This window comes from Cricetulus griseus, chromosome 6, assembly GCF_003668045.3.
Source record: "Cricetulus griseus strain 17A/GY chromosome 6, alternate assembly CriGri-PICRH-1.0, whole genome shotgun sequence".
In the NCBI taxonomy this organism is placed as follows: Eukaryota; Metazoa; Chordata; class Mammalia; order Rodentia; family Cricetidae; genus Cricetulus; species Cricetulus griseus.
The window spans coordinates 129,682,524-129,709,862 of NC_048599.1; the positions used below are offsets into that span (position 1 = coordinate 129,682,524).

Consider the following 27,339-nt stretch of genomic DNA (forward strand, 5'->3'; position numbering starts at 1 on the left):
ACAGCCCCTTTTATTCGATCTCTCCAAGTATTACCAACATGAGAGCTGAAAACCTTACGTCTGTCTGAAGTTTATCTATGTATCCATGCATAAGTTATTAACTGGGCTCCCTGGGCTCTGCTGATGAAAATATTAATATATTCAAATCTCATTCCAGCTACTGCAAAACACGGCACATCAGATAAATGCACTAATATCGTCCTTAGACAAAAGACTCTGGGATCATTTTTAAACTTTTCTCTTGTTTCTTGGACTCCTGCTGAAACACTGGTGATATATAGCCTAATAAGGCAAAGTGGCCATCAGGTGCTGAAGTATTGGGTTGACTGTATCTATAAAACTCTGTTTATTGTACTTGAAATCCAACACTCTCTTATGTGAATTATGTGCTGAGTATGGTACACAGCATCCAAGACAGAAATGTTTTCTTTTGAGTTTCTCAGACATTTTACCTTGTGGGAATGAGTTGGACTGCATCCAGATGTCATCCTGTGGCAGGCACCATGACCTCTGTCCTGGAAACAGCCTCACCTGCATGAGCTAGCTGCCTCTTCAGGCACAGTGAAGCCGCCATTGAGTTGGGAGGTAGAGCTTTGCTGAGACTTCAGCAAAGTCGGATGGCTGGAGGAGTTCAGGCAGTGAGGAGAGGACTAATACTTGGGACTTAGCCCTTGAGATTGCCACTCAGCATTTTTGGAGGCAATGTGGATATTTATAATGACCAGCCTCTATCCTGTCCAGCTTTGCCTTTTTGCTATTGGCTGCATTTAAGGCTTTTTTTTTTTTTTTATCAATGACAACAAGCTAAGTGGGTGGTCTCCTACCTCCTTCTAGCTGTAGGAAGAAAAATAGTGACATAATTTTTCACAGCCTGAAATAATTGTGCAAGTACAGATACTGGTTAGGCTTGCTATGAATTATTAGTGGAAAAGTGGGTCTCAGAAGTACGTTACATGTGAAATATTTTTCGTCACTTGAACATGTGCCGTCCAGAGCTGGCCCTGTTCTAGCCGTCACAGGGAACAAACATTTCACATTCCCAGATGCTCCCAATTTGGTGCGGTTTGGAGTGTAATTTAGATCAAACGTCTCCATGTAAATGAGTCAGGGTTTCTTAATTAGGTGCCTCTAAAGCAAAACCTTGGACCACATCAGTAGGTGTGGGTGTGGTGCCCACAATACTGGAATCTTTCCTGTATCATTCAAATAGAGCCCCCCTCCCGCTTTGGTTGTTTTTTCAGGCAAAGTAATAAATCTGCAGATGGCATAGACAGAGAGACGCTGCTTCAGAAGAGCTGTCTGAAAAACACCGCTTCTTTGGCAAATGCCTTAAAGTAGGTCATTCTGCTGTGATTTAGCTTTTTCTTTAGATTTGATTGCCAGCTTTTTGTTCCCATTATGAGTAGGGTGCATTCCAGTCCGCAGACTTGTTCTGACTTTTCCAACTGGTATTTGTTTACTAGCATTTTCAGATCTTCATAGAAAATGGCCAATATCCTGTCACAGGGCTAATCATGCACTTGACCACAGAGCGAAATGGATCCTGGTGATAATCTGGGGATGCTGAAATATTAAATGCCTTAAACACCCAGTCTTCCCACAGCAAAACTGCCTTGATTTATATGGGTAGGTTTGTTGAAATAATTGCTCCATCTTTTATACGTGTGAAAAAGAAGAGGTGACAGGATGTAAATGGAAAACTTTTACAGGCCATAGAGTTGTTTGTATAGATATTCAGGTTATTCGTTTTTTTTTGTGTGTGTGTGTTTTTTTTTGCACTTGTCATTGTTTGTGTTTTTTATAGGGAGAAAATCACTGGGTCCCATTTCCCTATCAAGGCTTTGGGATTTACATGCAGAACTCCCTGTGGCATTAATGAGTTACCTGCATAAATTCCCTGGCAATCGATGGCCACATAGACCTTGTTTGGTTCTATTAATTATTCTTCACAGAACCTTGACACTGACATTAAATGAGGCCTTAAAAAATCTTGATGAAGGTCTTAAGGTATCTTTTACTGTTTAGATATTAGCATTGCAAAACCTATGTCTAAAGCATTATTCATTTTGTGGTACAATGGGGAAGGAGGGGTAGAGATGAGGTGGCAAGAGCATAGGGCATACAGAGTCAATGTTCTGCTTTTAACTCTTCATTGCCCACAGTCTAGTTTTGCTAGAACCAAGTTACGGTGCTTAAATTGTAATAATGAGGCAAATAACAGTTAAAATAAAATTAAATGAATGGAATATGTTGTTTTCTCCAGATTGGTGTTGAATATGGTGTCTTCTCCAAGGCCAAGTTTTGTCTTGGCAAATTGTTGATGTTTTCAGGTGAATTCCAAAACGTCAATTAAAAAGACACAAAGAGAGTATTGGAGAGGAGGTACATTTTATATTATTGGCTAGGTATGTTGTAAGAGTGGCTTTTAAATGTGTTCTTAAGGGACAGCTTAAGAAAATGGCTTGATGTACTGTTTTCACTCATTTCTAGTAACTTCTTTCACTTAGATGGGGTATAGAAAGTTATGATGAAGCAAATGTTCTGGTTAAAAACACTTATCATCATATGCGGATTAGCAGTAATCAAATAACACAATTAATACTAAAATTACAAAGACACAGAATTAGCATCATTTGATAATTCACAAGGAACTTTTGAATCTTCGAGCTCTCATTAAGAACTGGAGTTATCACTGTGCTAGAATGTGGTTATTAGATAAATGGGTGACAATTAGAAGTTTCTGACTGGTGAAATGGCAGCTAATTGAAATTTGTTGGAATTCTTTTGGGCAGGAGTTATTTATTGGATAATGCTTAGGATGACACTCTTCAAGTAATGCAGCTAATGTTGATTTTGCTGTTTACTTTCTAATTTCCCCGTTTGCTACTTAGTGGTTCTTGCCATGCTTGATCCCAGGTTGCTTTTAATTCCTTCCTTCTTGGCTGATTCTGAAGCATCTTGGTGAATGCATTCACTTTTGTGGTTTGAAACATTTACTCTAAACCAGATACGTCTCAATCTGTTTCCTTCTTTTACATAATGCCTTCCTTTACCTACTTGCTAAAATGTTTTGTCAAATCACTTTACAGCCCTCTCCTCTATCAGTTACATGGTACTACAAGTGTAAAGAAAAGATTCCCCCTCTCAAGGGACAAAGCCACTATGTACCAGGAAGGATCAGCTGTGTGTTTTAACAGGCAGAGTAGATCTTCCTATGGTTTCAAAAGGAGCCTGGGGGAAATATTCATGCTGGTCTTCAGGGTTTCTACTGGGCTGTTATTCACATCTAGTCCTAAATTCCACAGAGGTCCCTTTAGTTATAGAGAGCCACTTTTTTGCACCATCGGGAATCCCATGAAAATTCTAAACTATAGAGTTCAAAAGAGAGAAGAAAAATATATAAACAAGATAAAAATTAAATTATAAAAAATGAGTCCTGGCATGATATTATGAGACAAGGAACCTCTATAGATGCCACTGAGGACCTTTTTTTTTTTTTTTTTTTTTTTGTGGCCATCTACTGCTGGGCATGCAGCCTGCCCTTAAGAATAATTCATTTCTCCAATGAGATTCCCTTGAATAAAAGTACATTTTCATTTCCAAGTGGTTATCAATAGAAGATTGCTTCTGGTTTAGGGATGGAGATTTGTGTCTCCTTCTTTCAGCTCTTGACCCCAACTGGTGCAGACTTGTGTAGGCCCTATGCATGCTGTCTCAGTCTATGTGAGTTCATATGTGCAACAATCAGGGTGATTCAGAGGGCCTTGTTTTCTTGGTGTCCTCCATCCCTTCTGGCTTTTATATTCTTTCTGCTTCCTCATCCAGTGGGTTCCCTGATCCCTGGGAGCGGGAATTTGATGGAGACATCCCTTTTAGGGCTGTATGGCAGTTTGAATAGGAATGACCCCTATAGATTCATGTGTTTGAATGTTGGCCCATATGGAGTGGTACTGTTAGGAGGGGTGGCCTTGTTGGAGCAAATGTGTCACTGTGGAGATGGACTCAAGCCCAGGTTTGTGGAACATAGTTCTTTCCCTGCTGCCTGTGGATCTAGATGTAGAATTCTCATCTACCTCTCTAGCACCATCTCTTCCTGCATGCCACCATACTTCCTGCCGTAATTGTAATAGACTAAGACTGTGAACTGTAAGCCTAGCTCCAATTAAAATGTTTTCCTTTATAAGAATTGCCATGGTCATAGTGTTGCTTAACAGCAATAAAACTCTAACTAAGACAGGCTGAGTGTTCCAAAGTCTCTCACTCTCTGTGTAATATCTGGCTATGGGTCTCTGTGTTTGTTCCCATATGCTGCAGAAGGAAGCTTCTCTGATGGTGTCTGAACAAGGCAATGTTCTATTAATATAGCAGAATGTCATTAGGAGTCATTTTATTGCTACTTTTTGCTTGTTTTGGTTTTACCCTAGGTTCCTGGGCCATCTAGTCTCTGGTTCTTGGTCACCTACATAATGTCAGGCATGGGTTCCATCTCATGGAGATGTCCTTCAGTCAAATCAGATATTGTTTGGTTACTCCCACAAACTTTGTACCACCATTGCTCTAGGTGGCAGGACACCATTGTAGATGTAAGGGTTTGTAGCTGGGTTGGTGTTTAGGCTTCTCCTTTGGCAGCATACACTCCCATCCCTCTTAACCATCTCCATCTCATTCATTCTGCTATTTGTTTCTGTAGCATGCAATGGCATTGCTTTCCTTATCCTATAGGTTTGCCTCAATACTTTGTGCTGTCTGGGTTAGGTTTCTTAAAGACTCCACAAGGGCAAGGGAAATTTCTAGGTAGATGGGAAATTTGCAGAACTCCACAAGGGCAATAGTTGATGTTCAACACTAAATTCTAGATACTTCAGTTTTGTTTGTGGCTTCACTATTTTGTAGCCTATAGAATCAGCACCTTGGCACAGTCTCAGGCTCTGTTAGTCCCCCACATACCATTTAAAAAAGATTGGCAAAAACATATATTTTAGAGTATCTTTGGGAGCTCTCCACTTCCTGCTTATTTTCACAGTCAATACCAGAAACAAAGGTTAGCCTAGAAAATGATGGGTTTCCAGCTTTGCTCCAGGCTCCTTTGGACCTTCTGTTCCTACGTTCACTTTACAGTAGCATTGGATTATTTGAGATAAAGCATAAATCAAACTTATTTATTTAATTTCATAAGATTTATTTGTTTTGTGTCTGAGGATTTTGCCTGCATGTGTGTATGTATGCATGCATGCATGTCTCCATGTGCATGCCTGTTTCCCAGAGAAGTCAGAAGAAGGTGCCAAATCCCTTGGAACTGGAATTACAGATGGTTGTGAGGTACTGTTAGGAGGGGTGTAGGTGCTGGGAACTCAACCTGGCTCTTTGTAAGAGCGGCAAATGTTCTTAACCACTGAGCCATTTCTTTAGCCCTAGAAATGATATTCTTTAACTGCTCAAATACCTGTGTTGTTTTCTCACAAGGCATCAAATTCCAACTTTTTACTGTGATCTCCACCCTTATCTTTAATCACTTCCTGCATTGCAATTGCTTCTTCTTTGTTCTTCTTCCATAGCACAGTGTTCTTGGCCACAGCTGGGTTTCCACTAGACTTCTTCATTTGAGTCGTCAGCTGCAGGTTCTACTTAGCAGTAAATTATCTTGTTTCATTCCTTAAGCTCTTACTTCATTAGATTGGTAGCTATGGAAAAGTATATCGCTCAATTTCCAATTTTATGTTTCTTTATCTTCTCAACTCTCTTGACTTGATGATGGACCACAAAATAGATGCTCCATAACACAGATTTATTAGCATATTGCATTCTTCTGGTATAGGCGTTTATTATGCTAGCTTTAGATAGCTGAATATTCTGAATGATTTATAGTTTGAGTGACTATATATATATATATATATATATATATATATATATACATACTGACAGTGGTAGCTTTTTTCAGGTTTAAGGCTAAAGCATACATGAGGATATATGTGTATTTAAAATCTACCTTTCCTAGTCTACAGCAGTTTGCAGTATGTCTAAATGCAGAGAACCATGTTGCTTCTAGGGATAGATAAATGGGTATTTCCTTTCAAATATGTGCATTTCTTCTCAAATATCAGTGGCTTCTATCATTAAAAAGTCACGAAATATGCAGATATTACTCCAAAAAACCACTTAGGAAATAACTTAAGAACATAATTGTCAATCCCACCAACAATTAGGATCCTTAATAGTACATCCATGCTTTATCATAAAAGCCTTTTAACAGCAATAACCATGTTTGCCTTCAATAAGCTTTAAAAAAATTGGCCTGCTCACTTACCCTTTCTCAGCAACTCTGGCATCCTTTCCCTTCCTTAACTGACCATGGCTTATGTAAGCCTGGAGGCTCTGTCTCCTCTACCATGTCTTCTTTTGTTCCATTTTGAATACTTGATGATGCCAGCTCTTAGGCATCAAAACAGGCCCCTTGGTGGCTCTCCTCACTGGTGTAACCATTAAGTGAGGAATATGACATTGTCCTGGTCAGGTAGGTATCTCACTCATGAGATAGATTCAAGGACCAAATTCATTCCTCCCCATCCTCCTTATTAGGCTATTGTGGAGTGGAGTTTAGATCCCATTATTAATTTCGATTCTCTAAGTATTTGCTTCGCTTAGTTCCTAGAACAAATGCAGCAAGTTGGGTAACTCTGGTTGTCATACTGCATTTTGAAGATAGCATTGTCTTTGCCAGTCTCTCCTTTACCTACAGAGAACCTCTTTTCTTTCCTGTTGGACCCCCAATCCAGCAGCACTTTCTCTTGGAAAGATACTTATGCAGATTCCTAGGCCCCATGCTAGACTTCCTGAAACTGAATCTGTTTTTCAAATCCTGAGGTGGCTTACTTTATAACAGTGTACTTTAAGGATGCTCATGGCAGAAGTTCTGGCTGCAGAAGCAGCAGGCACCAGCCTCCTGCTTCCTATCTAGCATCTTGACCTGCTCTCTATCCTCAGCCATGTCAATCTTCCTTTCCACTCTAATCCTTCAAAGTCTGCCTCCTGAGTCTGGTGAGTTAGATACAGGGCATTACAGCTGATCCAATAGAGGGCACTCTTCTAGCCAATTAGTCATCACCATAAAGTCCATCTGATGGATTCTGGGCTGAGAGGTGAGCTCCTTGGATAGGATGCAGGATGGCGGCCCTCACCGCTTGCGGTCATTAAGGTTCCTGTGGTGCCTTTTGTGAAAGGAGAGATTGTTAACCTCGGTATCCTGGCTGACTTCCAATCTGTGTAATTGCATACAGCCTACCTAAGTCAGTGCTGTAGTTTCAATTAGGTAAAGCATTGTTCACTTCTTGTATTATACTGCTGTGCTGTGTGGCTGCAGACTGCTAATTAGCTTGTGTTTTTCAAATGGCTGCATGATGAACAGAACGCCCCCTCTGGTCATCTCCTTCCCTGTTCAACATTCTCCAGTGCCCAATTCAAGTGCATGCTTCTTTTCCTCTGGACTACTTTCTGGGTGAAGGTGCAATGGGATCAGAAATTACCACATGTGAAAATGGCTTTTGCTTTAGTTTCTTTTGGTAGCTACCTGCTCAGAGGGACTATGAGAGGGTTGGAGAACAGACTTCCTATTGATGTCTATAGGAAGTAGGGCGAAGGAAGGATAAATTCCCTTCAAGATCTGGAGCAAGATCCTGTGGGTGAACTGGAAGCAAAAGGGATCTGTGTGAAAATTATAGACCCAAAATATTGTTCAATTAAAGAGAAATAGTTGTAAAAATCCATTTTACCTAGCATCTATGTATCTATGTATCTATGTATCTATCCATGTATCTATGTATGTATGTATGCATGTATGTATGTATGTATCTATCTATCTATCTATCTATCTATCTATCTATCTATCTATCTATCCATTTACTTTAGCTAGGGACAGAACTCAGGATCTTGCATGATAATGAGTTATGTCTCCCAACCCCCCAAATACTAATCTAAAATTAGAGTTTACTATCTTTCATAGAGTTTCAAAGCCATTTTCCCGGTGGCCTGATTCAAACCTTTATCCCCAGAGGCTCTCAGTCAGGTTAAGCCCATGAGGTTTTCGTTGTAAAGTGCTTCAAAGTCAAGTGTGGGTCCAGCCTGCTGCTGGCCACAGGCCAGCTCTTATTTATGGCTGAGATTTCCTCCGGCCCAGTGCTACACTCCAGTCACTCTCCAGCCTAGACTTTGCAGTCCTGAGATCTGAAATCTCACACACAATCTGCACTTTTTTCTTGCATGAAGAAGAAGAAGAGGAAGAAGAAGAAAAAAAAAAACAACGACATGGAAATTTGCAGCTACCCCATGTTAACTATTCCTGGATGTCACCCTGCAGCTCTAATTTCTGCTCGCTCCTCTGCATTCTGGGTACGGCTGCTGGACTTGTCAGCGCCTTGTCAGTGCTTCCTGTTGCGTGGGCTACCATTGGACTCCTTGTGCCTCACAATTATCCACAAACCCTACAAATCCTTCACAATTAAAAAAATATATATTAATAGGTAGGAAAAGGAAGCTACTTTAAAAAATGCGGTTTCCCAAAGTGGGGGCTGTTTGTAAAGTCTCCTTGCTGTGAAGGGCCTGTTGTTTTGTGTTTTCTAGTCCTGGGATAGTCTTTTGTTCTTGATGTAACATGGACCAAGAATGTGTGGGAGCCAGTATGATTTAATGAAATAATATACAAATGTCAAGAATACTTTCATGTCTTGTGTACAGACCATAATAAATTACTTGGATGGAATGTTTTGCTTTTCTCTTCGGGCAATGACCCCACAGTTTACAGTGAGTTTCACTGATAAGAAGTGGCTAAGGAGTATATTAAAACTAACCCATTTTAATGTAGGATTAAATGACTGAGGATTTCACCCAGATTCAAAAGACAGAAAGAAGCCTGCAGAAGACAGAAGGCTGGCAGGAAGCAGTGAACTATTAGGGTTGTCCTGGAATTCTTATAGGCAAAGGGGAGAAAAACAAATTCAGTAAGAATGGAAGCAAGTGAACTAGTTTCTCAGAATTAAAGGTGAACTGAAAGAAATTGGCAGCTGTCTGGACTTGCCAGCCAGGGAGGCCATGGTGTCAGATACACGTGACAGATCCAGAGACAAGGCAACACTCCCCAAACAGCTCTCTGGAAGGGCTTGCCAGGAAGCCAGATGCTGCTTCTGGAAGACTGTCTTCCGTGGTTGGGCATCTGGGTTCAGTGCTTTCCATTTAAAGGGGAGAAAGGTGGTGGCAAGTGGCAGCCCCCCATCATTGCCCTTCCAAAAAGTGCTATTTCTAAGTGAGAGAAACACACACAGATGAATCAGTGGATTTTGACATGGCACTTGTTTTCAAAGACACTGTTGAAGGATGCTTTCCAGTATTAAGAGAAAGGAGGGAGGACAAACAGGAGGGCGTCACAGTTCTGTAAAGGCTCCTGTAACCATCAGGGTCTCTCATTACTTAGGGAGCACTAGGAGTTTTATTCAAATGACTGGGATGATACATGGTGTGTGATTAGGGGGATTGACTGAAGGGCAGTGCATATCCAGGCTGTTTCTCCTGCATTTTTGTTTTCTTTCTGGTTGTGAGCCTAGCTAGCCTTTAAAGGCTGAGCCATCTCACCAGCCCTCCTGCATGTTTCTTAAGTGTCACCCTCTTCTTCCCAGGAAACACGGTTGAATATTGGTGTTGGCAGGAGACACACTGTGCTGTGGTAGACTGGAAATCAGGTGACTTGAGGTCTGGGTGATTTTTTTTTCTTTCCTCTTTGAAGTGTGCTGTCTCTGATCCACAGTGCAGACAAACCACATTCCCTTACCCACCAAAAGAGAGAGCGGGCTTGGCAATCAGGTGTCTTCATTCTTTCATTCATGCCTTTGCTTTTCTTCTTATTTTATTTCTCTCCCCTAAATCTTTCTTCTCTGTCTCCATCTCTCTTTTATACCCTCCTTTCTTCACTTGATACTCAACATTTGAAGATAGTATGAAGTATTTTGGAATTGAAAAAATATTGATGTACAGAGAAGTTGGGATTGATATGAAAGGAGCTGGGACTGATAAAAAATTCTCTCGTGAGTGAGAGACCTTGGAATACTCAGCCCTAAAAAGAATGTCACCATCAAATCCCTCCCCTCAGGGTTCAGGAAACTCTGTGGAAGAGGAGGTAGAGTGTAAGAGCCAGAAGGGATGAAGGACACCAAGGAAACAAGGCCTTCTAGACACAATAGGACTGGCACACATATGAACTCATGGAGACTGAGGCAGAACACACAGGGTCTGCCTGAGTCTGCACCACATGGTGTCCTAGAGCTGAAAGGAGAAGTGGACACATGTCCCCATCCCTAATACAGAAGCTATTTCCAATTGATAACCACTTGCAAATAAAAAATTAGAAGTCTAAGTGGGGAAACAAACTACTCTTAAGGGTAGGCTCCAGTCCAGCAATAGATACAAAGGGACATGAACTGAAAGACATCTGTGGAGATTATTTGCCTCATCATGCTGAGAGTCAGGGAGTTTTTTTTTCCTACCTCAAAGGTCCTTTGTGTATGCATTATGAATTCTAGTTTGGGGTTTTCATGGGATTCCTGTGTATGTGAACATGTGTGTCTTTTCATCTATATATGTTTCTTGTGTTATTTCTTTGGCTATTTTTCCTGTTTGGTTATTTTTTCATATTCTAATTGTTTTGGATTTATGTTATCTTATTTTGTTATTATTCCTTAGATGCCTGTTTATTTTCTAACAGAGATAGAAAGGGTGTGGATACAGATGAGAGGGGAGGTAGGAAGGAACTAGAAGTAGTAGAGGCGGGAGAAACCATCATCACAATATACTATATGAAAAAAATCTGTTTTCAATAAAAGAAAAAAGTTCTCTCAGTAGGGAGTTAAAAATAAGTTCTCGTGTTCCCAGACCTATTACTAATCCAGGTAATACTAAATTTAAAAAATCACAGGTAATGGTGAACTTATCATGTAGTGTTAGAATTGCTCCAGTCTCAGGGTCACAGTGTCCTAATGTGGCTGTAGCCTGTTAGTCTTGGAAATGTTGCTTTCTCACTCTTGATATGTAGCTGGTGTGTTAATATTGTCTCCTCTGTGGTCAGAAGAGAGCTGTTCTTCCTCATGGCAATGACGATAGGAATCAGATGAGGCCAGATACTTGAGAAGAACAACTTACCTTAGAGTGGGGTATTTCCTAGTCCTAGTCTGAGCTATGTCAGATTTCTAACATTTCAGGCCTAAGAAGCTGATCTCACCTAGATCCACTGGCTTGTAGGTGATTATCATCTTCAATGAAGTCCTGGAATTCCATTGATGCTACAAAATTGTGGGGACATTGCACTTACATCTTTGCTAATAGTACTATCAGGAACTCAACTAGCTACATTCCTTACCCCTGTGGCCAACCTTCTAGTGGCAGAAAGGGTCAAGTCAATTTTTGTTTTCAATTTCTATTTTCACAAGCCTGAGTTACAGAATAGCTTCCTCCTCCTTGCTCAATGCTGTGTTTATTTATTGGACATTCTTGTATATGCTAGGTGAGGATAAGAACAGTAGCAGCTCATGGCTAGAAATTAACCCAATGGCCTATTATCATGAGAACTTTCTGTTTTCTTCACTTATTCATTTTAAGATTTTGTGCATACTTTTTTTGTTGAGCATTTTCTAGACCTCTTTTGAGAAACTAGTAGTCTTAAACACAAGATATAATACCCCTACTTCTGCCACATTTTCTTTCTGTAAATGTGCTTGACATTCTCCAGATGCTTTCATGGCATTGTTTCCTGTGATTTCCAACCTTAGAAGCTCCAAGGATGTTGTTATCAACTCATCCCTTGGGCTTATTTGTGGCCCTATGCCATTGCCTTCTTCAAAGTGATGGTTTCCAAACTTATATAAAGATATATTGGCTCTATTCTACTACTTTATGCTAGTGGAATATAATGGTGACCAACTCACATTTTGTCCTAATGTCAGACCCTTCTGTGCATCAACTTTGTTCCTTTTCCTGCATGAGTTACAGGCATTGCCTCACAGCTAGTTCAAAGCCTGGGAACCCTCTTGGAAATTTCATCCTACCTCCTCATGTACCTGGAGAGCAAGTGCTATGGGCTGTGCTTCCTTGGGTGTGCTTGGGGCTAACCTGCCCCGTTCTCCTAACTTTGTCCTGTCTTATCCATCTAACTCTTCTTATCTTAGACTTCTGTACCGTTTCACTTCTTCTCTTTTTAGCCCTTCCTATGTAATCCTTTTGCTTTGCTTCCACACTGGGGGCTCTTCCACAACTGTCCTGAAATTCAAACTCCTTTATAATACTAGGATTTTACTTGACAATTTATTCTATCTACAATATTCTAAGTTCATATTTTTATTTCTATTTGCAATTCATAACTTTCTTTATTCTGGAGGACATTTTTTTTCTCACACTGTGGTTTTCTATGCCTGGGAACATAGTACAGTTTGCCATTTGTGTTTACCAGTTCTATATTGGGGGAATCAAGTAGTTGTAAGTTTTATTTTTTAAGTTTGTACTGAACATATGCAGAACAGCTTTCTTGTCATTATTTCCAAAGTGGTAGCAAATAGCAATTGTTTTCATATCATTACACTGTATTAGGTGTTATGAATAATTCTGAGGTGATTTAAATTTATATATGGAAGGATACCGTAGGTTATTTGTAAATTCCATCTCAGTTTATACAAGAAACTTGACCATGTTTCGCTTATAGATACTGCTTACCAAATGGACACACTTAAAGCTGGCCTGTATCATGCATTTTGAAGGTGTTTTTTGAGGTCTCTAAGCTAAATTTCCACTCTTGTTGGGCGTTTCATGCTTTGAACCTTGAATTCAGTGGCCAGACACTTTTTTGTTTGCAATAACTTAGGTGTTAAAGCACTTGTTCAACTTTTGGTGACCATTTAATTCTTGCATTGTACAATGAAAAAAAGTTTCCAGGAATATATAAACAACACATGTGTGTTTAAATAAAATGTTATTGACAAAAACAGGAAGCAGGGTAGATCTAAGCTTAAAAGTTTGTCAATCCACTAGGCCCAGAAGCTAACAGACACTCACTGAAAGCTTTATAAAGGAGATAGAACACAGGATTTTACAGCTGATGAATAAATAGTAAGAATTTATGCAACATATTTCAAATATTAAAGTTATTAATTTTTCTCAATGTTATATGCTTCTAAGGGCTGAGGTTGGGGCTGTAACCTCTCTTCTATTCCAAGTTCCAGATTCCCAGTTCTTTCCATTAGGACAAGGTCAAGAATCTTGGTGAAGGATATGGTTAAAACTTCTATTTCTCAGTGGCCAATATCCCTGGGAGGTGAACCTTGATCAACAACTGAAGACAGCCATAGATAGGGGAGTACAATGATAAGTTTACTGTTTTCTACTCCTTATTCAGATACAAAGTCTAAAGATTTTCAGTAATCATTTCACTCCTGCCTTGGCCATGAATGTTTGTCTCTCAAAGCCTTCTCCTTAACAAGGGTACAGTATGGGAAGGATCATCATACCTTAGTCCCAGGTTCACAAATCTTAGAAATCTTGTGCTAAAATGTCTTCCAAGTTGAAGACATTTTAATAATCCTTATGAGAATTGAAAACTATTGCTTTACCTCATAATCTGAGTAATTAATTTTAACTATCAGGCCAGTTCCTTCCACAGGAGTCCAGATGAAAGCGTCATGCCCTTTGGAAGTGCATTAGCTCTTCCAGGTGATGAACATTTAGCACATACAGGCAAATAAGCCACTATACTTTCTGCTTATTCCAAACATCTTGCTACCTTTGTCCCCAAAGAGAAGGAAAAGAAAGAGAGAAAAGGAGAGATGGATGGAGGGAGGAAGGGGGAAGAGTGGGGAAGGGAGAAGGAGAATAACACATTGTACATGTTCCTCATTTTCCAGTAAAAATACCCATGACCTGAAAAATCTTTGGATATCAGGTGTTGTGGTTGGGTGGAAGACCAAAGTGTACAGAAAAAGAGTGTAGTGCCAGAAGACAGCACAGCACAGAAAAACACACCCTGTTCCAAAGTACAGCAGACCCGAGCAGCCCGAGGCCTGGATGGGCAGAAGTGAGCCACACCAGCAATGCTCCTAGGACCAGAGAGAAGAGAGAAGAAGATCCCCTGGGTTTTGAAGTCCATGTTTCTCAATATCTAACCTCCACTGCATATCAGAAATGCCCACAGTGCCATTCTAAAGACCTGGTGGATGTGCTGTTTCCTTACCACAGTTTCCACACACAGCTTTCCTATTTCTAGGTCATCATCATTTAAGTTGCCTCAGACATGCTTTTGTAGAATATTTTACTTAATATCCATGAAGACCACAAAGGCTTTAAATATCAGTTCACTCTCTCAAAGTAGCCACAGCTCAAAAGTTGCTCCTTTTAACATGGCATTCAAGTGGCATGCTTCCCTGAGATCTGCCTGTTCACTCAACATTTTTTTTCACCTTGGAATTCTATGATCAGCTGGGCAATTTCTTTAGAGTTAATGCAAAGGGAAGATTTTAAACCTTTCCCTTTAATTTATTATACAATGTGCAAATCTCTTCCAAGAAAGCTTATTTGCACTAAAAGTCAGCAGCAAAAATATTCTTGTAAGGATATTTTCAGAAATGCTTGAATTCTATCTATCTATCTATCTATCTATCTATCTATCTATCTATCTATCTACCTACCTACCTACCTACCTACCTACCTATCTATATTTCAACTGGATATTGAACCAAGGGCCTTATGTATGAGCCTCTGGTACTGCAAGTTATGTTAGAAACACCCATTTCTAAGAGATTTTTTACTTTCCCTGAATAATGTGTAATGGAGCCTGTCCTAGAACTTGCTCTGTAAACCAGGCTGGCCTCTAACTCACAGAGATCCATCCGCCTGCCTCTGCCTCCTGAGTGCTGGGATTAAAGGTGTGTGCAACCAAAGCCAGGTCTGGCTCAATATTTTAATTTTTTTGATTCCAAAGCTTCTTTTCTTTATTCCCTTAAGATTTGGACCAATTCTCTGCAGTACTCAAGTCTGACTGCAGATATAGTAGGGCTTCGTAGCTTGTTTCCTCCTCTCTCTGCCATCTGACATGAAGCAGTTGTGAGCTGCCTGTCTGACACAAAGATCATTGTGTAGCTGTGTGCTGCACACCCATTAGTGACTCTGCTTCTCACTTACTTCCTTTAATTGCTCCCCAACTGCTACTCACTAATAAATAGACCACTTTCCTACAACTTTCCAGCATTAGCTTCATCTTTAGACACCTGTGACATATTTTACAGAGATAGCACTTGATTCTTACATGGTAATTCACAAGGTATCACAGGAATTTCCTGGTCCAAGCACTACAGTGTTAATTCACTAAAGTGGCCTTTTATAAATTTTTGACTGATAGCATTTTCAGATTACTGCTCATTCTGAATTTTCAGTCTCTAATTCTGACTATAGGAATTGGCCCTAAACTTAAGATCTTTACATAAAACATTCATCTGTATCCTAGAAGTATGCAGTTCTCCATAGGGGAAAAGTCTGAAGTTGCAACACTACACAATTCTTGAAAACTGTTTGTGATACTGTTTAGGAAGACATCCATTCCTTTATTTTGCAAGAACAGACAAAGAGCATAGGATTTGACCTTGGGTTCAATTAAGAATGACGATGGATCCTAATACTTTTGAGCTTCTGCAGTCATTAAATAATAATATGCTTAGTATAATCACAGCCCTGTAAAAGTTCTGACTTTTATGGGAAAATTTCCCTCCACCTTCTAGTCCAGCTGTGCTGTAGCATGCTTTCCCAGTTGGTAGCTTCCCTGCTTTGAGGGCAGTGTTTAAGTCACAGCTCTGAAAACATAGTTCTGCTCCAGTGACTGTAGAGTATAGAGGTCAAGTTGAATTTTGGCACATAGTTATGATCCCTTCCCTTCACTAAACAAACTTTAGTACACACACACATACTTTGTAATAAACACTACACACAAGTATTGATGGGATAGTCTCTGAAGGACTACCAAATGCATCAGGAATAAGGAAAACATCCTAATGATTCTTTCAAACATGAATATATTTAATTCTAGTTGAACAATCTTTCTATTTAGTCTCCTCAAGCTTTGATGACATACCACAATGGGCTGTTTATCAACAACTTAGAAAAATGCTTAATTCATAATTACACCCAGTTTATAAATTGGTACTGGGTGGAGTATGGCCACACCACCCAAGAAAGTTTGGTAGATGATAAATAACACATTTTCCTCACCCATAAGGATAAATCTCAAAATGTGAGTGCTTTGAGGTAACACAATAATCTGATTGAAAAATCTTAGTTTAAGATATCTATTTCCAGCTTTACTGAACCAAGCAAAAGATCCAACTAAGTTAGAAAATCCATTTAGATATCAGAAGCATGCTCATATAAGAACTGCATCTCTGAGTACAGAAAGGCCTGGTGCTCAAAAGACTCTGTACTATATAGATTCCATGTGTTTCTGAGGGAAGTTTTATAGCCTTTTTTTTGGTTTTTCAAGACAGGGTTTCTTTGTGTAGCTTTGGAGCCTATCCTGGCACTCAATCTGGAGACCAGGCTGGCCTTGAACTCACAGAGATCCGCCTGCCTCTGCTTCCTGAGTGCTGGGATTAAAGGCATGCACCACCAACACCCGGCTATAGTCAATTCTTAGTTTCTTTATTTTATTCTTTTTGTTAAAAAAGAAACTTCTACTTATTCTTATTTTCTTTTCAGTAAAAAAAAAAAGAAATAATTGAGACTAAGTAATGGATATTTCTCAAGAACTTTAATCCTGGGTATATCTTAGTACTAAATAATGTAATTTTTGATTTGTCTTTTGACTTTCTCCATTTAGAATTACTAAGAACTCTAGTTTTCAATGGCAACTTGAAAACCCTTTTCATGTTGGTTAAAAACCTTGAGAGGAAAATAATAACATATCAGGAATGCTTAGTCTTGTGCCAGACACTTTACATATATTCTTATTTAATTCTCATAACTACAAGAATGACATATTATTTAATCTAGCTGTAGATGTCTGAGACCATAATGGAAACAATGTATAGACCAAGGATTTGTTTCTAAGTTCCCATTTTCTATTTATTTAAGAGCCAAGATCTTTTCCTATTCTATCCTGCAGCCTAACTCTGAAGGATGCTCAGAACTTTGAGCGAAAAACTAACTTGACAGTACTAGAATATTATAAGTTCTCTAAAGCAATTACTATTTTAGCAAGCTTGACATAAAGAAACCTTGGAGCATTATCCTTAATAAAGTGGATGGCAGTTCATGGGTTGCAAAGAGTTGAAGAATAATGCGTACAGGACTATGAGCTATAGCACCAGAAGCAACATACACACATATGTTTGCATGTGCTTAGAAACAGGTCTGAAAGGATATACAAAAGAATGGTAGGTACTTCTGTTCAGCAAGCTAAAAATGACTTAGGGGAAATTTCACTTTTTAATGTATATTCATCACTGCTGCTTATATATTTTGTGTGCAGTTGCATGTATTACACTCACAATTAAAAATAATTGAATGGATTAGTTGAATAGTTTTCAGGCATTATTCATCCTAAATAGTGACTCAGGTGATTAAGCAACTTTAATATCACAAAGCACAACTGCAGTTTTGGTTCACTGTTCTGTGAGCAGTGCACTGACGCTGTGCATATAGAGTGAGAGCCCAAACGTCACTACGTGTATCATACTGTGCCTTACTGAATGTCAACAGAAGGCAATAACTGTTATTTCAGATGCAGCATGGCCAAAATAGAGCTTGCAAACCTGCTCTTACCATTCCTCCACCAGGTCTGCCAATCTGTTCATGTGGCACTATCCTTTCTCAACTTGCCTAAGCAGAAAAGCAAAGTGGCACCCATGGTTTCTCCTTCCTTTCTACACTATACCACAAGCAACAGCACACTGAACCCGACCCACTTTTAAGATTTCTTGACTTATTTCTCTCTAAAGCAGTGGTTCTCAACCTTCCTAATACTGCAACCTTTTATACAGTTCCTCATGTTATGGTGAGCCCCAATCAAAAATTATTTTTGCTGCTACAGTTCTTCATGTCAATAACAACTATAATATAACATACTCACAACTTGCATAACTTACTTAGTCAGATGTCCAAAGAGGATTTTCATGGTGTCATGATTTGGTGGAGGGAGATTTTTTACCAGAGACCTTATAGTTTTGATTCTTGCATTGCTGTCTTGTATTTCTGAAACAAAATCGAAAAGAAAGATTAGAAAAGGCAGAGATTCCATAGGTGGCATATGAGAGGGTTTCTGAGGAGATTTTTCGACTATGAGCTAGCAACTAAGAGTACTGATCATTGGATCCCAACTGGTTTGTAGAGAGCTTCTTGATTTGACTCTAAATTAGACTATACTCACATCAAAACAGTAACAGGGTGATTTTGGTGCAATCTTTGGTGATTAGATATTGAATTGCTTTTTTATATTTTTATTCTCAAGGCATGGGGTAAATAACACTTTCCAAGATGCCTATGTCCTTTAATCTTTTACAAGAATCTTTGAAGATGTGATCAGGTTAGGAGCTGACACAGGGAGACATTTCTGGATTGCCTGGTGGGCAGTGTGATCTCTCAGGTTCATATCACAGGCAGTCAGGGAAATGATAGCGAGTACGTGATATGACAATGAGAACAGAGAAGGGCTATTTGATACAGGAGAAGCCTCCCAAGGCTGGAGAGGGTATAGACACAGAACCTGTGGAGGAAACAGACCTGTTAATATTTAGAGTTATGTTCAGTGAGGGTGATGGCAGATTTCTAACCTTTAAGATAGTAAGATAGCAAGTTCATGTTCTTTGAAGCCACATGTTGGCAGAAGGACACACAGTGTGATTTAATTATAAATATGCTGTAATTATTGTAAATATTCCACTATAGTTTTGGTTTTGTGGAAAATATTTTAGAAGGAGCAGAGAATATATTTTTTAATAATTCCTATGCCCTTTTACACATACATTTTGCTTTTGCTGATAAAATAAGAGCATTAAAAGTCTCTCAAAAGTCAGGAAGTATCAAACCAGGTAACTTGTATGATTAAAATAGGTAGTTGTTCAAAACCAAATACCTCATTGATTGCTTCCCTCAAGCTGTTCCTGTCAGAAAGAGGGGTTGCATGGAAAGTGAATCTAGCTCCTTTGTACAAGTGTTGTTTTAGCCAGAGCCTTCCACTGTAGAGGCATAAATATTTACTCCCCTTCATCACTTCCTTCTCATTGAACTACATGTCGCCCCTGCCAATATTTTCTCTTTCACTTCCAGCATTGATCCTCAGAATTCCAAAGAAGTCTTTACTTGGCTCATGATGTATAGGAAAGTAGTGCATGAGAAGGATACCCACACAGTGTCCATTTTCTTCCTTAGCATGATAAAACCATTGTGAATAGGAAGGTAACCTGTCTGGTCAAAGGTCACCCTCTGTGGATGGGGTGGCCATGTGACTAGGTCTGGCTAATGAGAGCCAAAGTTTTGTGGGAGCTCTGAAAAGGTTATATGCTGATCTCATTTTTGGGCCTTTTAACCTTTCTCCTTTCTACATCTTAGAATGTCTTTACTGTGAGATGAACATGAGAACTGAGGCCGTAAATGTGGGACACGTGTTAGAAGGAGTGGCTTTGTAGAACAGCAAGACCTGTGTTTCTTTAACATGTGAAAATGATTCCTTGTGTACTAAAGTCTGCAAATGGGTCACTGATACCAAGGTAAATAGTTCCTGTAAAGATGTTCTTCCAAAACCCTAATACGTAATCTCTTGTTAATAGATACATGGATTTTATAGGCTAAGGAAGAGTTGGTTTAGAAGCTGGGAGTTTCTTATGCCATGTTGCAAAAGAAACATTTTATAAGGCTTTATAAGAGAATGTCCTGCTGAAGTGGAGTGAATGCAGTCTTCCTAGTAGTGCCCTGTTTAGAAGCTCTAGTCTTCCCTTTTAAAACCACAAATACCTGTAAATAATGCCTCCCACAGCCAAAGCTTTCAGAATTGCAATTATTCTTAGAAGATTTCCAACAGTACATGGTTTGGATCACCACAAATAAAGGAAACAAAGGGAGAAAACAAAGAGGGATAAAGCAGTTGCCACATCTCTTTCTAGAGTAGCCTCTCTGTTGTGTAATGATTGTAGGAAACAGGGGCTTCAGGGAGCCCCTAGTGATATGAAGTCAAGAAAAATGGCAGGGAAGTTGGTCTAGTTACCTAGATAAAACTTGCTGGGCATGCTGTATGCCTTGTAGTTAACCTTGTATAGTCACCTGTACAACACTTAAGGCATTTCCATTGCACAAATACCTTTCAATTCCCCTTTAAACTGTATTTTTCTTTGCAGCAAAGTGACTTCTATACTGATAGACAATGGATTAACTGAACAAGAAATGAGTTAGTGAATGAAAGGCATGAGCATTGGTTAGGATGGATGGATCTTTAAATTCTGTAATAGCTTCTTAATAGCTGTGCTGGCTAGTTTTATGTCAACTTGACACAGGCTCAGGTCAGCAGAGAGAAGGGACACTCAATTGACAAAATGCTTGCATAAGTCTAGTCTGTAGGCAAGCCTGTAGTGCATTTCTTAATTAGTGATTGATGCAGGACGACCCAGCTTGTGGTGGGTGGTGCCATGCCTGGGATGGTAGTCCTCGGTTCTATAAGAAAGCAGGCTGACCAGGCCATGAGGATCAAGCCAGGAAGCAGCTCCCCTTCATGGCCTCTGCATCAGCTCCTGCCTGCAGGTTCCTGCCCTGTTTGGGTTCCCACTCTAACTTCCTTTGATGATGAATTTGATGTGGAAGCAGAAGCCAAATAAACCCTTTCCTCTCCAGCTTGCTTTGGTCATGATGTTTCATCACAGCAAAAGTCTAACTGGGATATTAGATGTGTGGCCCTGTACACATTTCTTAGTCTCTTTGACTAGCATCTAAAAGAGAAGTTTATGGAATAAACTATAGTATCCAACATAGTTTTCACAAACACTAATGAAACTAAGTACCCAATAAAATGCTCATCTTCTAACCAAAACAATTTTGAGGTTCATTCTGTGATAGTTCACCCACTTATAGTACGTAGCAATTATCTCCTTGCAGTAACCATTAAAATGTAGTTTTTATTTTTTAAAGTGTGTGTGTGTGTGTGTGTGTGTGTGTGTGTGTGTGTGATGTACACTTGAGAGTGTTGGTACTTGTAGAGTCCAGCAGAGAGCATCAGGTCCCCTAGAACAGGAGTTACAGGCTGTTTTGAGCTGCTTGATAGAGATGCTGGGAAGTGAACTCAGATCCTGTGCAGTACCATTGATCACGGCATCATCTCTCCACTCCTAGTTATTGATTCTTGAGCTGACTTTTTGACAGTTGAACATGCAACTGTTCTCCTAGTTAGGTATTAAGCAACAGGCTAAATACTTTTGTAATGGCCTAAGAAATTGACCTGATTGGATAGTGGTTATATATAGGAAAATTTATAAACTATATGGTTATATCTATAAAAACATTTTACATTAAGAGTATTTTATAAGGTTACTTCTTTTTCTACTTATACTATATCCTTGAGGAATCAGACAATTGAATAGTTATGTAGATATTTGAGACTAATTTGTGCTGAGGGAAAAAAACAATGAACTAAAGAAGACTGAAATATGAACGAGGAATACCTATATTTCCTGACAACATAGTCAGAACAAAATCTTTTTAAAGGGTTATAAGAAAACAACATTTTCTCATTTAAATCAATATCACATAAACTTTTCATGGCAGATAAATACTATAAACATATCTAAGTGGGAAGCATCAAAAACCACAATTGAAACATTAAAATTAAAATTAAAACCACCTTTTCAGTCTGGTTTATGGTGTGTCATGTTAGGATCTGGGATCAGCACCCATAGGCTAGGAGTGAGTCCTGAGCTATGATGCACACAGCTTACTGAGATCATGTCAACAGTCTTCAGTTGATTCTGTGAACTCACAAATAATAGGGGTTGCTGCTATTTCTTTCTTAGTATGTAGTTTCTCTTAAGTGTGAAGTACTCAAAATCTGAGACTATGATGTTGTTGACTTTCCCCTTTTAAGGTTAAGATTGGAGAAAGTAAAGGAACATTTTCTACACAGAGAATTGAAGACCTCTTAGTGGAACTGTATACCAAGAATCACAAACTCCTTTTGGAAATAAGCTCCTCTATCTGCACTTAATTCTATTTTAGTCTAGTGCCACTGAATTTTTGATCCACCCTATGTTTTCAGTCATCTTTATTTAATCCCTCACCTCCAACTAGTGAGTGCTTCCAGCCTCTAAACTGGGAACTTTCAAATGCACACAAGACATTAACGCATTCATTTTCACCATACAACAGTGATTCCAAATAATTTTCTGTCAACTTCTGACTTGCTATTCCCCATCTTCTTAAACTCCAACAAACTAGAGCTGTAAATCAGCTTCTTCAAATACATTGCTATGCTTCATGGAGAAGTAACAACATCTTTCATGATGTGAAATAGTCTTTAATGTTATGATAAGAATGTGGCTTTGTGTTCATCTTATTAATGGTTCTTAGGGCACTTTTTAAAAAAATATGGTTTATAAAAGTTACATTTGCATTTATCTGCATGAAATGTTACTACTAAAACACATTTACAATCAAGTGCTTTATAGAAAAGAGATAAGATAAAGTTATACGATGATGGAAGGAGTTTGACTCAGTAAAGAACCTTGGGATGGATGACCGCTAGTCACTTTTTGACCTTAACATCCGCAGTCTTATTTTTCTTAACTTATTTATAGATGCATATTAAATCATATTTCTAAATAGTTCTGTTACATTATATATGTTCAGGGAAAGAAAGCCTTGATTCTACCAGTTCATAAGTAACAGCAGTCTTATTTATCTGACTGTCTATAAATTCTTAAAAGATGGTTGTATCCCTGTGTGTTAAAAAGGCCACTGTACACAGCTGTCCTTCTGAAGTATACTATGGACATTAACACATTTTATATGAAAGCAAGGTAGCCATTGTATGTCAGGCTGTGTTTAGAGTATGGTGATTTCTCTGGTTTCTCTTGAGTTATGTATCTTTTATGTTGTGGTCATTTCAGGATATGGTGAGAGGCTGTCCTTGTTTACAGCAATGAGTGCCATCAGGTATCATCTCTTCTGTTTCACACACTCCTATTGGTTAAACAAATTCTTTACAATATGTTTTCAATGACAAACTACATTTTAATTGAGGATGAGATATTATCCAAGCTATAACAGATACTTGTTCAATAGTTTAAAATAACACACATTCTCTTTAGGAGGAAATACTTAAGGGGGAGGTCTAAATTTCACATAGTTCAAACTCATGCTGTAAAAATAAGAGAAGTGGTTTATCATTGAGGAGACTGAAGGAAGTGGCTTTGAATTTCTTTTCTTCTTTATGGTGATGGGCAAATCGCTTACACTCTGGAAGGTTCTTAGTCTTTAAAACATAACAATATGTATATAGATCACCGGATTTCTACGGAATCAAATGTTTTAACACACATTCACATATGTCAAGTGCTCATTGAGTAATCTTCACTTGGACAAGCTTTCTTAGATTGTTACCAGCTCTGCCACAGGAATGCTCACCAGTCAAGATCGTGTCTAAAATCATACTAAGCCATCAACTTTACTATTTATTTACTTTTATTTTTCCTTATATATTATCCTTTAGTAATGTCTTAAAAAAGAAACAGTCACAGAATATGCTAGATCCGTAAACACATAACAAAGCAGCTATCAAAGTTTGACTTGGTTAAAAGTCATAATTAGAGTTTATGGAAGCAGAAGCCCCATTGCAATAAAGCACCAAGATACTATCATGGTCTTGATGTTGATCTGTGGTTGACAACTTTCACTTTTGTGAGGGTCTGTGCTCCTGACATAAACCTCTAGAATCCAGAAAAGCAAGGTCTTATAGTTATTATTTAACTATTATTTAAACTTATTATTTAAAAGGAAGAAGCATTCTTGGTGTGTGAAGATGCCTGGTGAGTTTAGTTTGAAGTACTAATAAACCGTGTTAAACAGTTTAACTGGACCTGAATCCATATGACATTATTAGTACTGTTTCCTTCTTTAGTGGGGAGCTCCTGATAACTAGATTTGGCCACCTGATTTCCACAAGTCACACAGATTTCCCTGTAGTTACTGTTTCATCTGGAAAATGTCAGTGTTCCACCCAATTTTGAAATAAGCTAGTTTTTATGGAAGAATTTAAACAATGGCAACAACTCTTCATCAACAGTCAATGTTAAGATCAAGAGTACTTTAGCTAGTGCTTGGCATAGACCCATGGATTCCTTAAGTGGGGAAGCTGCTCACTGGCTTCTTCAGTACCATTTCTAGAGGCTATTTCTGGTCCTGATGGAGGAGGAAGTAGTCATTTAGTGCTATCTCAAGCCAAACTGGCCAGGTACCTGCAGACATTGAAAACACACCTTCCTTTTACTAAAATATAAAATATAGCATTTCTTGGTTTGTGGGGTGCTTCAGGGAGCACGGATATCACAAAAGTGAAAGTCATCATGCTATTAGAAGCTTTCTTTGCTAATGAGCATCTTAAGACCAGTTTCTTTATCTGCCCCTTTATTCTTCTCAGCAGTCAAGTCAGAAATTGTTAAGTAAATTTGTCTTTTAAATAATTTATAATGGGCTAAACATATAAACATACATATGAATGAAGAAAGCAATACTTAGCAGGCTAATACAAATCAGGTCTGTGTCTTTGTCAATCTCTGATCCAGAGATCTAACAAATCACAAAATATATCAAAAGAGATGTTTAAATATAAGTCATGCTACTATACAGGCATCGATGAACTTTCTATTGTTCCTCTTACTCAAGGGATTATCCAAGACAACTGTGGAAGTAAAAAAGCTTCTGAGATATTCGTTTGACTGCCCAAAAAGTTCAAAATAATTCAGAATTTCACAAATCAATAAGATTAAATTCTCTTTAACCCATTTGAAAAGTCCTCAAGATTATCACGATTAACTACTTTATTCATCCTTGAATATATTCAGGGAAAGTAAAAATATGTCTTTTCTTCTTTTCTGTGACTATATTTGCTTTTCTGAGACTCCCAGTGTACTGACCTTACATGGGAAGGAAGTTTTGGGAACACTGACATTTAAGACTCTAAGTAACTTTTAAAGAGAATTATCACTTGGGGTTAACCAATTTTAGGGTGATTATATTTTCTACAATTCATCAACCTAAAACTGGCTTGTGTATATGTGTGTGTGTGTGTGTGTGTGTGTGTGTGTGTGTGTGTGTGAGAGAGAGAGAGAGAGAGAGAGAGAGAGAGAGAGAGAGAGAGAGAGACAGAGAGAGAGAGACAGGGAGAGAGAGAGGGAGAGAGAGACAGAGAGAGAGACGGGGAGAGAGAGAGAGAGAGAGAGAGAGAGAGAGAGAGAGAGAGAGAGAGAGAGAGAGAGAGAGAGAGAAGGGTAGAGGACAATATCCGGTATCATTGTTAGGTAGTTGTTTGCTTTTTTGAGACAGGGTCTCTCTGGAGCTTGCCACTCAGACTAGCCTAAGTGGTTAGTGAACCCCAGATATGCACCTCTGTGTTGGCAATGTGCACCACCAGGCTTGGCTTTTCATCCTGTGTGCTGATCATTGAACTCAGGTCCTCACCCTTTACTGAGTAGGCTGAATCTTAAACCAAACTTGCTGTCCTCACTTTCGCAATGATGTCTCTGTTTATCTTAACTGAAAAGTGAGATGGCATCTGACACTCCATCACCAGTTTTCACTGGCTGAGCAGAATTCCACTCTCTTCTCCAGAGCTTTTGTTTTCAGAGTCATTTGGGGAGTACCACGGTGGCCAAACACATTTCTGTAACTTACAAATGACACTACTTTGTTCTTAGGGGATAAGCTGTGCTAAGAAAAAAACAGCTCATAGTTTATTTCTTTGAAATTCAGTTTCTATGAAATTTCTCTTTAAATTAGGTTTATGTATATCTGGCTTTATAAGTATTTTATAAAAAAGTCTTAGCATTGTGAGTTGTTTGAACTCTTTCTCTTTGTAAACTAGTAATGCATTCCAAATACTTAAGAGGCTGTTCATATTAATTATTCTCTTTATACATTTTCATGAGTGGAAATCCCACTCTTCAAGGTTTAAGGTTTTCAAACAAGTTTCTTACATTCTGGTTCTTTCCATTGATAGACAGATTAAACTTACAGAAATTTAAAATCTCACATGAAAATAATAGGATATATTTGAAAAAGAAAACAATCTAAGAAACTCTCTTCTGTTTGGAGTTTAAAGATGGTTTTCTCTTTTAGGAAAGGCATATTAAATTTTATCCAGAACACTTGTGCTAAACAAAAGACCTCTGAAGATGAGAGAATTCTTGGTACAGTAGCTTCCTTGTCAGTTTATTTGACATGAACACACAGCAACACTGAGAGCAGGGGAAAGTTCTGAATTAAACAAACAGCAAAATTCTTTAAGAAATAGGTTATAAAATCATGTTATGATTCAGCTCCCTCCTCCCCTCCAAATGGGACAATTGTGAAAGAGGAAAAACAGGCAACACGTGGAAACTTTAGTCAGCATCTGCAAGCCGGGGATGATAAACACCTCTGCCTGGCCCCAGCATTTATCAGGACTGAGATATTATTACCACATACAGTCACAGCATGGCTACTGTTATCATCGGGAAAAAGAGCCAGCTAATCTTAATGGTTTGTAAAGCCGTTACCTGCACTGGTCTGACATTTATCATGATCATTTTACCACATGGGTCCTACATAGCAAAGGTCTTTTATCTGGAAGGGACATCACTATGAATTATTATTTGCAGCTAGGTAGAAAATTGTATGTTGTAGATACCTTTTCTCATTATAAATCACATAGTCACATCCCACCATTTCACCCAGAAAGCTGCTGAGCCTAGGCTTTTTGCCACAGCTTGGTTTTTCTTTCCTCCTCCTCTCTTTATAGTTTCTCAAAAATATGACCCCCCCATTTTATTAGAATCTTAAATGTATTTTTTGATGGTAGCATTTGTATGATAACAATACATATAGATGCAGTTTATAATTAGAAGAATTTCTGGAACATTCTGTAAAAGGACTATGCAGGTGCTTTAGGTGTGTAGTAATAGTGACAGGTGGTAAGCTGCTTATTTTAAATGATCCTTCTCTTGGACTTGCTGGCCAGACCATCCTCTGTTTGGGACCTTATCAAAGAATGCACTTACTAGTAGGTCAGACAAAAATTTCATATGCTGGTTTAAAATGAATATT

The 27,339-nt window shown here is 38.7% G+C and overlaps 1 protein-coding gene across 1 annotated transcript in view; it reads right to left on the bottom strand.

Moving 5' to 3' along the window:
* The window catches only part of Arhgap15 (Rho GTPase activating protein 15), a 574,586-nt gene that overhangs the window by 40,744 nt on the left and 506,503 nt on the right, over window positions 1–27,339 (bottom strand). Inside the window, exon 13 of the mRNA XM_035447073.1 lies at window positions 18,150–18,255. Within this exon, the coding sequence (XP_035302964.1) occupies window positions 18,150–18,255 (106 nt within the window). The remainder of the gene's footprint in view (window positions 1–18,149; window positions 18,256–27,339) is intronic.